This window comes from Mus caroli, chromosome 5 (genome assembly GCF_900094665.2).
Source record: "Mus caroli chromosome 5, CAROLI_EIJ_v1.1, whole genome shotgun sequence".
NCBI lineage: Eukaryota > Metazoa > Chordata > Mammalia > Rodentia > Muridae > Mus > Mus caroli.
This window is the reverse complement of record NC_034574.1, coordinates 110,352,661-110,365,087: the sequence shown is the minus strand read 5'-3', so window position 1 is coordinate 110,365,087 and position 12,427 is coordinate 110,352,661. Positions and strand designations below refer to the sequence as shown.

General features: G+C 49.4%; 1 protein-coding gene across 1 annotated transcript in view; it reads right to left on the bottom strand.

Annotated features, from left to right (window-relative positions):
* Ksr2 (kinase suppressor of ras 2) overlaps positions 1 to 6,531 on the bottom strand; it is a 368,380-nt gene extending 361,849 nt beyond the window's left edge. Inside the window, exon 1 of the mRNA XM_029476906.1 lies at positions 5,449 to 6,531. Within this exon, the coding sequence (XP_029332766.1) occupies positions 5,449 to 5,628 (180 nt within the window). The 5' untranslated portion in view covers positions 5,629 to 6,531. The remainder of the gene's footprint in view (positions 1 to 5,448) is intronic.
* Between the last annotated feature and the right edge of the window lie 5,896 nt (positions 6,532 to 12,427).

Here is a 12,427-nt window from a genome sequence, read left to right as displayed (position 1 = left end):
CCCCACCCCACACACACACCATGAAATTATTTCATTGCTACTTTATGACTGTAACTTTGCTACTGTTATGAATTATAATGTAAATATCTGACGTGCAGAATACATGATAGGTGACCCTTGAAGGGTTCGAGACCCACAGGTTGAGAACTGCTGCTTTAAATGGTAGCGCTTTGCTGACAGAAGCAAGTCACTGAGGGTTAAGTTTTGAGGTTTGATGTCTGCTCTCTCCTTCCTGACTAAGGACTGGTCATGAACAGCTGCCTTATGTTTCTGTCACCAGACATTCCCATCCTGATGGGCTGTGACTCTTGTGTTTGTGTTGAGACAGGACCTCATGACTGCCAACTCTAGCTATCATGGAACTTACCAGAGATCCGCCTGCCTCTGCTTCCTCAGTGCTAGAATTAAAGACACGTGCTACCATGCCTGACTCATGTCCCTTTTGAAATCACAAACCAAAATAAATCTTTGCATCTAGGGAGGGTAGCTGCGAGGTAGGTTGGAGGAGAGAAGGGGAAGAAGAGAGAGGGTGAAGGGATTCTATTTGTTTTGTTTTAAGTGGGAAAAGTAAAAATCAAATAAATGAAAACAAAACAGTAACAGCAGACCCTTTCCTTTTTTAAAGTAGTTTCTCTCAGTAATTAGAGTCCAGCAAAGGGAAGGAACTAATATAATCTGCCCAGGGCAATTGTCAGCTTAGAACCTGCTGATACTTTTGTTTCAGTTAGTATCTTTAAAAGCATCACCCTCCTGTGATCCTTACAACCACCCACCGCGGCAGGAATTATCTTACAATTGTCAGTCTAGGTTAAAATGTTTACATTTGTATCCAAGGTAAAGTAGAACAGCTAGGAAGCCAACCTGCCTCAAACTGCAAATTGAGCTGACTTTCTTCTTCATCAAAATATCTACCAAAAAATCTATAGGACTGGTGTTACTAGTGGGTCACCCAACATCCATTGGTGCCTCCTCCCCTGAAAGCAGAACCTTGACTTTATATGATTCACCACAGGACTCATCAAAGGCAAGGAAAATGATGGCTTTTCCTGCTCCTCTCTGTCCAGCCTCCCTTGCAGCTAGAACGTTTGACTCTATTGTGGCCAAAAAACCCATAGTTGAACATTGATGGTGGAAAGGAGGGTTACCATTGGAAAGCCTTTGTTTCCTAAAGCCAAAAATATGAACCACCATCTCTCCACACTCATGGGGGTCCTCCTCTACCGTCCCTTGAATGCAGATGTGACAACTGGAGCCATGAACGCCAACATGTAACCATTGCAGAAAAGCCATCAGAATTTCCTTTGCCATCTCCCAAAGGATTGAAGGAAGGTTTATCATTCACTGTCACTTGGCTGTGGTGTCAGCCTTTCCTCCCTACCCAGGAAGCATGCTTTATGAAGACCACGTTCATGCTGAATATTTTTGTTTCTGCAGACGTACACACTAATCATCACGTCTTCAGGGTGGTCTAGTCAATCTCTTAGCAACTTCGGTGTGTGCGAGCAGGGCGTCGTCACCATTAAATAGCAAAAACAACAGGGAACCAGTCTCTCAACATGTGATACCTTGAGCTACCTTGGGATTTTGCTCCAAAGACGGCGGTCATCCGATGCAGCCCATCGACCTTGGACCAGAGTCACAAGCCAGATAAACCACCTAAATACACATATTGGCTAGCAAGGCAACTCAGTGGGTAAAAACACTTGTCTTAAAAACCTGATGACCTGGGTTCAATTCCTAGATACAAAGGAGAGTGTGTCCTTATATCCACATACACAATAATAGAATTCAAGGTAAGTTTAAAATGTAAAGAAGTAAGCTGGGCAGTGGTAGCACACACCTTTGATCCCAGCACTTGGGAGACAGAGACAGGTGGATTTCTGAGTTCTAGGCCAGCCTGGTCTACAGAGTGAGTTCTAGGACAGCCAGGGCTATAAAGAGAAACCCTGTCTCAAAAAAACCAATATAGAGAGATAGAGAGATACAGAGAAGTAGCTGAAACACTAATGAAACATTTATGCCCTAATGGATTCAGGGTTCTGTTGTTGATTTTTGTTGTTGCTCCTGGTGGGTTTTGTTTTTGTCTTTTTCAGAATTTGGGGGCTAAACATGCTATATTAGGCAAGACCTCCACCACTGAGCTTCAATCCAGTTCTCTTTTCCTTTTTAATTTGAGGCACAAATTCACCATGTGGCCCACGCTGGCCTTGGATGCTCCCTCCTCCCCATTCCAGCATCCCAAGTGCTAAGATTACAGGTGTGCACTGCCACACCCAGCTTCGATTAGTAATTCACAAAGTGTCCCTAATCAGAAACACAAGGTCTGGGGCTTGAGGATACAGTCAGTGGTAGAACCCTCATCTAACATTCACAAAGTCCTGGGTTCAATTCCCAGCACCGCCAAAGAAAAACTACACACAGAAGTACACCATCTGCATACTAAATGCAGAATCCTGGACCCTCTCTCCAGTTTCAGCTAAATTCGAATATGGCCATCAGATGCTGGGAACCCACATTTTAGTCAGCACCACCATGAGGCTTCAGGCTATCAGATAGCTGGGAGGGTCAAAAGCTTGGTGACTGCAAACATGAAGTCTGGCCCAACCATACCTTCTCTAGGGCTCCTCTCCTGTACCCTGGTCCTGGGGAACTAGGCAGTTGAAACTGTCATGCTTGCTCCAGAAGAGTCACTGGGCATTGTGGACCAAGTGTTGGTGTGTCCTGTGGTACCCTCAAGACTATGAGATCTAGAAAAAAAAAAATGTGCTTCCTGTTGTGTGGGCTACTACGTCAATTTGACAGAAGCTTGAGCAATCTGAAAAGAAGGAACCTCAGTTGAGCAACTGCCTCCATGAGATCCAACTGTGAGGCATTTCCTTAATTGGTGATCAATCGGGGATGGGAGAGACTCAGCCCATTGTGGGTGCTGCCATCTCTGTGCTGGTGGGCCTGGGTTCTATAAGAAAGCAGACTGAGGGGCTAGAGCGATGGCTCTGCAGTTAAGAGCACTGACTGCTCTTCCAGAGGTCTAAATAAATAGTTCTTAAAAAAGAAGAAGAAGAAGAAGAAGAAGAAGAAGAAGAAGAAGAAGAAGAAGAAGAAGAAGAAGAAAGAAAGAAAGAAAGAAAGAAAGAAAGAAAGAAAGAAAGAAAGAAAGAAAGAAAGAAAGAAAGAAAGAAAGAAAGAAGAAAGAAAGCAGAGTAAGCAAGCCATGAGGAGCAAGCCAGCAAGCAGCACCTCCCATGGCCTCTACATCAGCTCCTGCCTCCAGGTTCCTGCCCTGTGTGAGTTCCTGTCCTGACTTCCTCCTTTGATATACTTCTATGGAAGTATAAGTCAACTAGACCCTTTCCTCCCCCGCTTGCCTTGGTCACAAGTGTCTCAATTGCAGCAATAGGAACCCTAACTATGATAACCTATGATTCAAACTTCCCAACCAGCACATCAGCCCTTTGTCCCCTAATTTCAAATACAAGACACCTTGCAGAGATATAACTGAACCAGGTGCCCGTTGTTTGTGTGTGTGTGTTTGCAGAAGTGCTGGGGATTGAACACAGGTCACTACAAAAGTCAAGTGCTCCACCACTGGGCTCCATCCCCAGCCACAGAGTGCCTGGTTCTGTTCATCACTGCTCTCCAGGGAGTCAGCAAACAGAGGACAGAACACCATAGAAAGAAATAGAAGGAAACTCTGAGCAACTTAGGCTGTAATCGTCCGCCTAGACTGGGGTTTGCTGATGACAGAAGGAGAAGAGGCATGGTGGAGGTGGTGGCCTGTATGAGCTGTCCCATGTATAGTTCTGAAGCCAAATCTGTTCTGGGCCTCTGTGCAGAAATAAGGGCTGGGCTAACAACAGCCCACACCTTTTCATCCAGCAGCAATCGTTAGTCAATCCCCTCTCTCTCTCCTCCCCCCCCCCACCCCTCTCCTTCGAGAAAGGCAATGCCTGGGCCTCCCAACACCCTTCCCACATTCACATTTATCTTATTTCATCCCTGGGCTCATGTTCCCGCTTGACAGGTGAGCATAGATACATACCCAAGGGCAGCAAGCGCCGTATTTAAACACACATACACACACACACACACACACACACACACAAACTCCTCTTTCCAAACCATAGTCTCCTGCATCGATACATACATCAGGTCAAACTTAAAACCATGGAGGAGAAACAAAAGGCCTGACAAATGAGTCCAAGAGGTGCATTCGTACAGATGACCCCATCAGCCAGGACTGATGAAACACTTCAGGCTTCCGGAACTCACAAACCAAGCCAGAGGCCAACCGAACCACCCAGCCCGGGATACATGGCCATACTAATAAGAAGCCTCCTTTGCTCTGGGCTCCACAGCCACCACTCTCTGGCAGATGCCGGCTAGTGGGAATTCCCAAATTAAATCATGCAATGTGGACAGCTGGGCCTCCGAGGGAAGGAGGGTGAAGGGGCTGCTTGAATCCGTCTGACATTTTGAACAAGGTAGGTTGCTGGAGGATTTCGGTACACCAGGTCTTTCACAAAACCCTAAAAGCATCCCCTGGAGGGGAAAATGGCCTTTGAAGGAAAACAGTTCCTTCCATTTCTTGGTGGTAAATTTGTAGCCATCCCTAGCACCCTCTCTTAGCAAACTGCTCCCAACTCCCCTCAAGTTCTGCTGGAGAGAAGATGCTACAAATGAGCCAAACGAAACTCCCGTCTCCTGGACCCCTATCCTCCAAGTCTCACCAAGGCAGCCCAAGAGCATTTTCCCCACGCCACCTAGTGCAAGAACCACTCCAGGCAATCGTAACATTTACACATTTTGGGCCTGCAAAGACCCCCCCCCCACACACACACACACACATCAAACGATTGTTTTAGAAATGGAGATTCTTTTTCTCACGCATCTGGTTTTCTAAGGCGTAGATTGGGGGAAGGGGCGGTGAGACAGAGCAAAAGGTTGAATTCATTTAGGCAGCTCCATCTAACCAGGTTAAACCACCTTTGACCACCTGCAGAACGCACAAGGTCACGTGGGTTCCCTGCAGCTCCTTAACATAGCACCCAGCACTCAAGCCCCCGTAAACAAATCCGAGAGAGAGAGAATAATAATATAATAATAATAAATAATAACAATAATAACTCCCTCTTCCCACAAGAAAAGAATAATCATGGCAACAGCTACAACCCGTAATAATAAATACAGAACAGCAATTATTACTGCTACCACCACCACCCGGCCGAGCACAGACAACAGCCGCACTGGGAAGGGAAGGGAGGGACAGCCGCGCTGGCTTTGCCAGGTGATAAATCATAGCGCATCATTCGTGCCCACCTGCTTTAGCCCCCCCCCACCCCTCCCCAGGCCCTCCGTCAACACACAGAATCCCAAAGGGAAAGGGGACAGACTGGAGAAGGGGAAGGAATGGAAGGATTGCCCCCCACCCCCACCCCAGGCAACACCTACCTCCAGGGTCCTGATCTCCTTCTGCGTGAGGTCGTTGGAAGCTGCACACTTGGTCCTAAGCCCTTCCAGATTGGAGATGCTCAGGTCGATCATGTTCTGAACCAACTCGCACTGCTGCAAGGCTTTTTGCAAACTCAGAGGTTGCTGCTCTTCGCTTTTCGTCATGTTTTCCTCATCCATCGCTTGCTCTGCAACCCCCCCTTCCCCTCCTCCTCCTCCACCTCCTCCCAGAAAGAAAAAAAGGGGGAGGGAAGGAGTAGAGGTAGAGGGAGTCCACCCCCACCCCCCTACGCCTCCCCAACCTCTGCGACTTCTCAGCGGTGTCTCCTGAAGAAACCCAACATCTCACACAAGCTTGAGGGGGGTGGGGGTGGAGGAGGGGACAAGAGCCAAAATTTATTATTATTTGGGGCGGGGGAGAGTATCAGGCAGTCTGCATTAGAATGTCCCTTGTCTCCTCTCTCCTCTCTCTTTCTGTGTCTCTGGTCCCTAAAAAGGGAGAGATGCCCGTTTGTCAGAAGCCAACCAGGTGGTAGGGTGCAGTCTGTACACTTAGAGAGGAGGAGGAGAAAGAGGAGGAGAAAGAGGAGGAGGAGGAGGAAGGGGAGGAGGAGAAGTGGAAGGAGGAGGCAGAGGGAAATAGAGCTCACGCTTCGCACACCGGCTCCGTGAAGGGCGGAATTATATGTATATAAATCTATTTGGCCGGGCTGGCTTTTATGTCAAAAAGGAGCGCGCCTGCCCCCCTCCCGGTCGCGGTGACACGGCATGGTCCGCGGGTCCCCGCGCTCAGCGCGCTCTCGGGATGCTGTGCGCACGGCTGGCGCGGCTGCGGCGCCCACTGCGGCTGGCTGCGGTCTGCTCCCCGCGACAAGGCTGCTGCTGCTGCTCCTGCTGCTGCTGTTGCCACTGTCGCCGTTGCTGCTGTTGCGGCCGCCGGGCTCCAGGGGGGACGGCTGCTGAAATCGCTCCTGCCTCGCTCCACACCGACATCTTGCCTGTCAATCACTGGGCGGGGTGGGGAGCGGAGCGGAGCGAGGGATGCAGCGCCGAGAGGCGCCGTGCGCGCAGCCGGTCCCCGGGTCCCCGCACTCTGGGCGCGCCTGGGACCCGCTGGCGGCTGGCGGCGCGTGCACCTGCCCGCCGGGCCACCCTCCAGCCGGGGAGGTGGGGTCCTTTGGGACTAAGGGGCTTGCGTGCGGAGCGCAGCCGCTACGATGCCGTGGGGGTGGGGAGGGGGGCCGGGCTGGTCCCCAAGGTGGCGGGGAGGCCCGGCCCGGGGGCGGGGAGAGGTACTCGGTGGCCTGGGTGGGGGTGGGGGCCACTACGCCAGCCCGGATCTCGCGAGACGAGGCCGGAGCGCGGCTCAGCAGGTGCGCGGGGACCCGGGAGCAGGTGCGCGCCCAGCTCACAGGGCTCTCTGCAGCTCTCCTGGCTTGGCGGGTTGCTTCTTGTGGCTTTGGTGGGCTGGAGGGTGCGGGAAAACAACCTTAATGGCTTTCCCAGAGTTGGGACGAGTGGGAGGAGACGACTAGTTAGGCCTGATCTAGCAAAGGTCCATCTGCAGAGTGACAGGAGGCTTGGTTTTCCTCCTTGTCCCCCAAGGGACTCCTGCTACCCACCTTTGGCAGCCACCTAGGGTACCGGAGTAGAGTGCCCAGTACATTTTAAAGAAGTTGAGGGCGAAGAAGGATACTTTGTGACAAGAAAGGGGAATCCTGTAAGAAATTCAAATTTCACTATGCAGCTAATAAAGTTATACCGAGCGCCTCTGTTACAGATACGCTTTTTATTAATTAATGGGCGGCGGGCGGGGGTGGGGTGGGGATGGTTCACGTGCAGCCCAGCGTGCCCGCGAGGTTAATGCCCAGATGGTGAAGTCAATTCTCTTCTTCTACCCTAGGCTCCAGGAATTGAACTTAGCTGTCCATCCTCACTGAGCCATTTCCACGAACCTATTATAAATTAATAAAATCGGGGCCTTTCTTCTTAGCTGCATGTGATGACTCATGCTTTTAATTCTAGCACTATGGAGTCAGAGGCAGGTTGATCTCTGGAAGTTCGAGTCCAGCCTCCTGCTGGTTTATCTCTATAGCGAGTTCCAAGCTAGCCAGAGCTACATACGGTGACCCCCCCACCTCAAAAATTAATTAATTAATTAATTAAGTGAATGAATAAAATAATTATATTGTAGCTAATATAGAAAAGAACTGAGATGACTTACCACCACCCGGAGGACTTTATAGAGAGAATAGCATCCATCAGGAAACACATGGGTAGCTGCAGAGGCTGTAATCTGCAATCTATCAACTATCACCCACTTGCAAACGGTGCCTGGCTACTTTTGGCCTATTGAAAAGCCAATAGTTGTAGCAGAGAAGGCATGGCTCGTGGCAGCTAAAATATTGACCATCTGGCTCATTCCAGGGAGCTATGCCAACTCCTGATTAAATCTGTGTTCTCTATATGAACTCTGCCCAGACCGCACATCATCCTAATTCTCTCTGACTTTTTTTTTTCTTGACATTCAGGGTGAAATCAAATACCATCTCATGGAGACCTCCTAGGGATGACTGACAGATTGACAGCCCTAACAAACTGTCCACAGGCTGTGTTTACAATAATGAGTAGCCTGACGTGGCATGTACCTGAACCTCTTGGGAGGCTGAGGCAGGAGGATTGCTTGAGCAGAGAAATTTGAGGTCACAGTCTGGCAACATAGTAAAAATCCCTCATGGAAGAAAAAGAGAGGGAGAGAAGACACTTTGATCCCAGCACAGGAGGCAGAGGCAGTCAGATCTCTGAGTTCAAGGCCAGCCTGGTCTACAGTTTCAAGACAGCCAGAGCTACACAGAGAAACCCCTGTCTCAAAAGCCAGAGGGGGAGAAGGAAAGAAAAACAAAGCAAGGGAGAGGATGAGTGAGAGAAAGAGAATACCCCATCTTTGGCACTCCAATGGGCTAAGAGCAGTGTGAGATCCAGAATTCACATAGTGTTAAATCAGTGCATTCCCCATTTCTGTTGACATGTGTGTGACAGAGCACTTTACCTAGCATGCACCAGCCCTATGGTCCATCCCCCACCCCACCCTGCACCTCACACACAAAACATGTTCTATCCAGAATGAGGTCAGGCAACCAATTGTAAGCACTGTGAAGTCTTCACAGTCCAGTTTGACTCCAGTTGGTTCCGATTAGTTCCAGATTGAACATTTGGAGTCTCTGACTCTAGCACCTGTGCACCTGTAAGGCTCTTTCTAGTTGCTAATTCTCCCTCTGTTTTCAGTGATCTAGTCCTACCTCTTAGTGAGCCTTGCTGAATTTTTGTTGCGTGCCAAACGTTGTGTGAGGCGCATATAGACTCTCAAAATGACACTGCCTGGCTCTGAAGAGCAACGGGGCCTGATCACAGCTCCATTCGTTGGCAGAGCCAAGTGAAGGGTGACTTTCAGTTTCAATGCAACACCATCTCCCTTGCACACAAAGTCCCTCCCTCCCCCACCCCCATCCCTATTCCCTAACCCCCAAAGCATGGCAAAACTTTTAAAAACTGTCTTGTTCTTCTGGAACTTTCTACATGGCTTCTCATCCTCTGGCTCTGGGGTGCATTCAAATCTGCCAGTTATCCCAAGCTAGAAAATGCTGTTCTCAGATTCTGTCCTTCCCTCAACAATCAGCCTCCCCAGAGCCCCTTGTTTTGTCCCTGAGGAGATGAACAAAGGCTCTTCTGGTGTCTCCGCCCCATCCCACCCCTCATCGCACCCATATCAGCTCACCCCCTTGTAATTCTTCTGTCTTCAGAATCCTGAAATGTGACCACTCTGGTTCCGGTGTCTTCCACTGATCTCTAAGAGAGTTTAGCAGTAGTCAGTAGTGATGGGGAGGGGTAGGTTTGACACTATTCCAAAATGGCTTCTCTGGTTGTCATCACCGATACTTCTGCTGAAGTTTAGATGGTGAAAATGACCGGGAGTCATCAGTTTGCAGGGTAACAGCGAGTGCATCTTTGTCCTACTTGGAAACAGTCCACATTGTGGGTAGTACCTTTCTATAGGAGAAATATTCTTTTTTTATTTTTTATAATTGACTTTTACGTTTCTATTACTCTGTATTACATGTATGTATTGTGTGTGTGCACACAATGGGCTGCACATATGGGCTCTGTGTGTGTGTGTGTGTGTGTGTGTGTGTGTGTGTGTGTGTGTAAGACAGAGTTGACATCTTTCAGGAGTTAGACCTCTCCTTCTACCATGTGGGTCCCCAGGATCAAACTCAGGTCCTCAGGCTTGGCAGCGAGCACCTTTACCCCTGAGCCATAGAACAGGCTCTAAAGTACTCTTTCAGAACCTTTCTAGCAATCACATACAATGTGAGCTGACTCTGCCATTAGTCACGGCACATGGGGCTTTTTTTTTTTTAATTTATTTATTTATTATATGTAAGTACAGTGTAGATGTCTTCAGACACTCCAGAAGAGGGAGTCAGATCTCGTTCCAGATGGTTGTGAGCCACCATGTGGTTGCTGGGATTTGAACTCCGGACCTTCGGAAGAGCAATCGGGTGCTCCTACCCACTGAGCCATCTCACCAGCCCCACATGGGGCTTTTAATGTGAAGTAGACAGCGGAGAAGAATCTGACCGCAGCAGGGCAGATGGCACACCTGCTTTCAGCCCCCCCCCTCCCCAGTCCTACATGCATTGGGATGCCCATGCTGAGGGGTTTGATGTCAAGTTCACAGGTGTCCCTTATAGTTGCTTCGGGGCTCATCCCTGACCCCACAGCTCAAGGTGTCATCCTGAACTCTTTCTAATCATTGCCTTGGTCTGCTCAAGCAGTTCTAACAACCAGAGGGAAGGGGGTAGATGCACTAAAGATCTCCATCTCCCTCCTTCCTCCTTCCCCTTCCTCCCTCTCCCTCCCTTTCCCTCTCTCTCCTTCCCCTTCCTCCCTCTCCCTCCCTTTCCCTCTCTCTCTCCTTCCTCCCTCTCCCTCCCTTTCCCTCTCTCTCCTTCCCCTTCTTCTTCTCCCTCCCTTCCTTACCCCCTCACTCTTCTCTTTCCCTCTCTCCCTCTCTCTCTCCCTTTCTGTCTCTCTGCTTCTCTCCCTCTATGCCTCTCTCCCTTACTCCCTCTGCTCCCTCCCTCTTCCTCTCTCTCCCTACCTTCCTTTCTCCCTTTCTCTCCCCCTCTCTGCCTGTCTCCCTCCTTCTCTCCTTCCTTTTCTGCCTCTCTCCCTCCCCAGGGTCTCCATTGCCTTGAACTTGCTATATAGCAGATGATAACTTGGAACTTATGACGCTGCTCCCTCTACCCTACCAGTGCTGAGGTGTAACCCCCCAGATGGTTCAGGAGTTTGCAATGAGCTCCAGGGGAGGGTGGATCTCTCCTTCCCTGCCTGCTCCCCACCACCTGCAGGACCATCCTCACAGAGAACTGACAGGCCCAGAATGTCAGCTGCCTTGCTGAGTCTAACTACTGATCCAAAGGTACACAGGGAATCTTTAGAGACCTAGAGATCTGGGCACCCTATCAGGGTTAAGACACAGTGATGACCTCCCACACCCGTTTCCATTCTTGGAAGTACCCCGACAGCTCCCAGAACCCCTTGCTGGAAGGCTGTCCTCTTGGCTGAGCCTTTTCAGGATGGCTCAAGACCAAGCATGCTTTGAGAGCATCACCTGGCCCCTGGGGAACAGGATAGGCCTGTCAGAGAAACTTCTAGATAAGATCTTGACCTTATCAAGTGTAGGCTGGAGGTTGATAGTTACAGATGGTCAAGGGGACAAGTCTGGCCACCTCTTCCCAGAGGAGGAATTTCACCCTCTCCCATCACCTTTGAGCCGAAACTCCAGGACACCAGAAAAGAGACACTCTGTACCCTGCTTGACTGGCAGTGTGCTGCCCTTGAGGTTTCCCAAATCGCCTTGGGCTCACCAATTGGAGAATGGTAGATCAGGAGGCAAAGAGGCCACATCTGCCTGGAGATGCACACAACCAACACTGACTTCTTAAAGATGCTGTGCAGCCAAGAGTGACCTTGAACTGCTGATTCTCCTGCCTCTACTTCCCAAGGACTAGGATGGCAGGCATGTGCCACCATGGGTCATTTATGTGGTGCTGGGGGTGGAGTCCAGACCTCTGTGAACACTAAGCAAACACTTCTGACTGAGCCGAATCGCCAGCCTCTCTTGACTTCCTATATGCCTTCCCTGTCTTCCCAGGCTATCTCTTTTCATCTCTCTCTTTTCTTCGTCTTCCTACCAATTTTTTGAGATGGAAGAGAAGCTGGGAGCAGCAGTCTTGGAGATAGCAGATATCTTCCAGCTGCACGGGATTGTGATTCTGTTCTAACTCACTGAACCAACAAATATAAATGACTTTAAAAATAGCTTTGATAAGTGCCAACAAAATGTTCCTCTCTTTAATATTGTAGATTTCTCTGACATCGAGGACAACTATTTTTCTGGAGTTCTCCTTTTGGAACCTTTTAATTCTGTGCCTTCATTTCTCCTGCAAGTGGATCATACTATCCATGTCCGGATCATCTGGACTTGTGGGAATGGGCCATTTGACCCAGTGATTTATGCTGGTTTTCCAAGTTAAAGACTCTGCGGTATGCCATGAGTTTCCAGTTACAGCTCTCAGGACAGAAGAGCCACCCTCCAAGCCCCCAAAGACACACAGTGATGAGACTTCATTGAAAGTTCCTATTAAGCCATATCAGCAACACAAGCTCCCCCCCCCCCACCTCCCTGTCCATTTGCACTCTGTGCATGCAGAGCTCACAGACACAACAAGAGGGCGCTAGATTCCGTAGAATGGATGACAAAGAGTTGTGAGCTGCCAGGTGGGTGCTGGACATTGAACCTTGATTCTTTGAAGAGCAGCCAGTGCTTTTCTTAACTGCTGGGCCATATCTCTCCTGGGACCCAAAGGGTTTTTTTTGTTTTTTGTTTTTTGTTTTTTGTTTTTTGTTTTTT